We start from the raw sequence: 1,798 nt of genomic DNA, 5'->3' as shown, positions 1-1,798 counted from the left end.
GCAGGCATGTGGTCACTACCGCATGGATTATCTATTACCTTCCATTTAAAATCTGAACAGCGCTGGAGAGCATAACGCAAGGTCCAGGCAGCTCATAGCTCCTGAACTTGGGGAGCAGTAAGTGGCAGCGCCAGAATTTAAAAGACAAACATCGTTGGCTAAAATAAAATCTTCAAGTGTTTGTCCTCTAGAGTCAACTGTTTTACTACCCCAAAGCGTGTTATGTGCATTAAAATCACCTGCTATCACAAAAGGTTCGGGTAATTGGTGTAAAATTAATTCTAAATCACTTACGGTGAATTGCGTGTGCGGTGGAATGTAGAGGGAACAGACGGTGATGGTTTTGTGCGCTAAAATGGTAACGGCGGCGGCCTCTATATAACTATTAATATGAATTTCTCTCACTGCTATACCACCTTTAACAACAACAGCCACACCGCCCGACAGTCGGCTTGCCTGCGTACGATCGCGCCGCACAACAGTGAAGCCTTTTAGGATGTTTTGATATCGATCACCTAGGTTGGTTTCCTGAAGGCACAAGGCTACAGGAGAAAAGTCGTGTAGTATTTCCTTTACGTCACCAAAATTGTTTAAAAGCCCTCTACAGTTCCAATGAATTATAAAAGCCATGTTGAATGTGAAAGTTTAAAAATCGAAGAGCAAGTGAGTAGGATATAGAAAAATGGAAGGTGACTTGCTTCTAAAAGAACTAAAAAATGCGAGTTCCAAAATGGTGCAGGTTCACTTATTTTACAGGACCCTTTTCTGGCCCTGTAATTGGGGTTTTGCTTTTTTTGGAGCGGTCGAGAGTGTCTCGCCGCTCCTTAGGCGCTGCCTGCACCGCTGGGCTAGAAGTAGTGTCCATCGTCTCGTGCAAGACGTCGGACAGTTGCTCTAGCGAGCGATGATGGCGTTGTGTAGGCTTCGTCTTGGCAGACGAGGCCTTTGACCCCACCAGAGAAGAGGTCGGCAGGACCTCTTTGGCCTCTGAGCTGTCCCGGCTGGTGCCAGGTCTAGGAGAGGCCTCCAGTGTGGCCACGTTAGGGGAGGGTAGGGCAGCCGTGGCTGCTCCCACCGTGGGGGCGAGGGGCGGTCGCCTCAGCGCACTACGCGTGGCCTGGACGGCCGCCTGATGCCGTTGTGGTGCTGGCCCCCGTTCCACCACTTCGGCGAATGATGACTTTTTAGCAAGGTACGGTGAGAGACGCTGTCTGGCTTCGCGGAAGCTTATGTTTTCTTTATATTTGATAGTGATGATCTCCTTCTCTTTTCTCCAAGCTGTGCAGGATCTCGAGTACGCCGGGTGGTCACCATCACAATTTGCACAGTGAGCTTCAGCATTGCAGTTGTCATCAGCAGAGTGTCCCGTAGCACTGCACTTAGCACAAGTAAGCTGCCCTCGGCAGCTCTGTGATGCATGGCCAAACCTTTGGCACTTGAAGCAGCGCCTTGGGTTCGGAATGTATGGTCTGACGTGCAACTTCAAGTAGCCTGTTTCTATTTCGTCTGGAAGTGTGCTAGAGTTGAAGGTAACGATTATGTGCCTAGTGAGTATTTCCCTGTTGTCTCGTCTGATTTTTATTCGTTGTACCTGTACAACATTCTCATCCTTCCAGCCGGCTAGGAGTTCATCATCAGTAAGGTCCATGAGGTCATCGTCTGACACGACACCCTTCACCGTATTCGTTGTTCTGTGGGCGGTGACAGTTATCGGTTGGTCCCCAAACGCTACAAGGTTCGTCAATTTTTGATACTGCGACTTATCTTTAACTTCAACCAGCAGGTCCCCACTGGCCAT

General features: G+C 49.1%; 1 protein-coding gene across 1 annotated transcript; it reads right to left on the bottom strand.

Annotated features, from left to right (window-relative positions):
* Positions 1–745: 745 nt before the first annotated feature.
* LOC119397318 (uncharacterized) lies at positions 746–1,798 on the bottom strand. The gene has a single exon (XM_037664749.1). The coding sequence runs from the start codon at positions 1,796–1,798 to the stop codon at positions 746–748; it is 1,053 nt and encodes a 350-aa protein (XP_037520677.1).

Source organism: Rhipicephalus sanguineus, chromosome 6 (assembly GCF_013339695.2).
Source record: "Rhipicephalus sanguineus isolate Rsan-2018 chromosome 6, BIME_Rsan_1.4, whole genome shotgun sequence".
NCBI classification, from domain to species: Eukaryota; Metazoa; Arthropoda; class Arachnida; order Ixodida; family Ixodidae; genus Rhipicephalus; species Rhipicephalus sanguineus.
The sequence above is the reverse complement of the archived record's forward strand: the minus strand, read 5'-3'. Positions and strand labels throughout refer to the sequence as shown.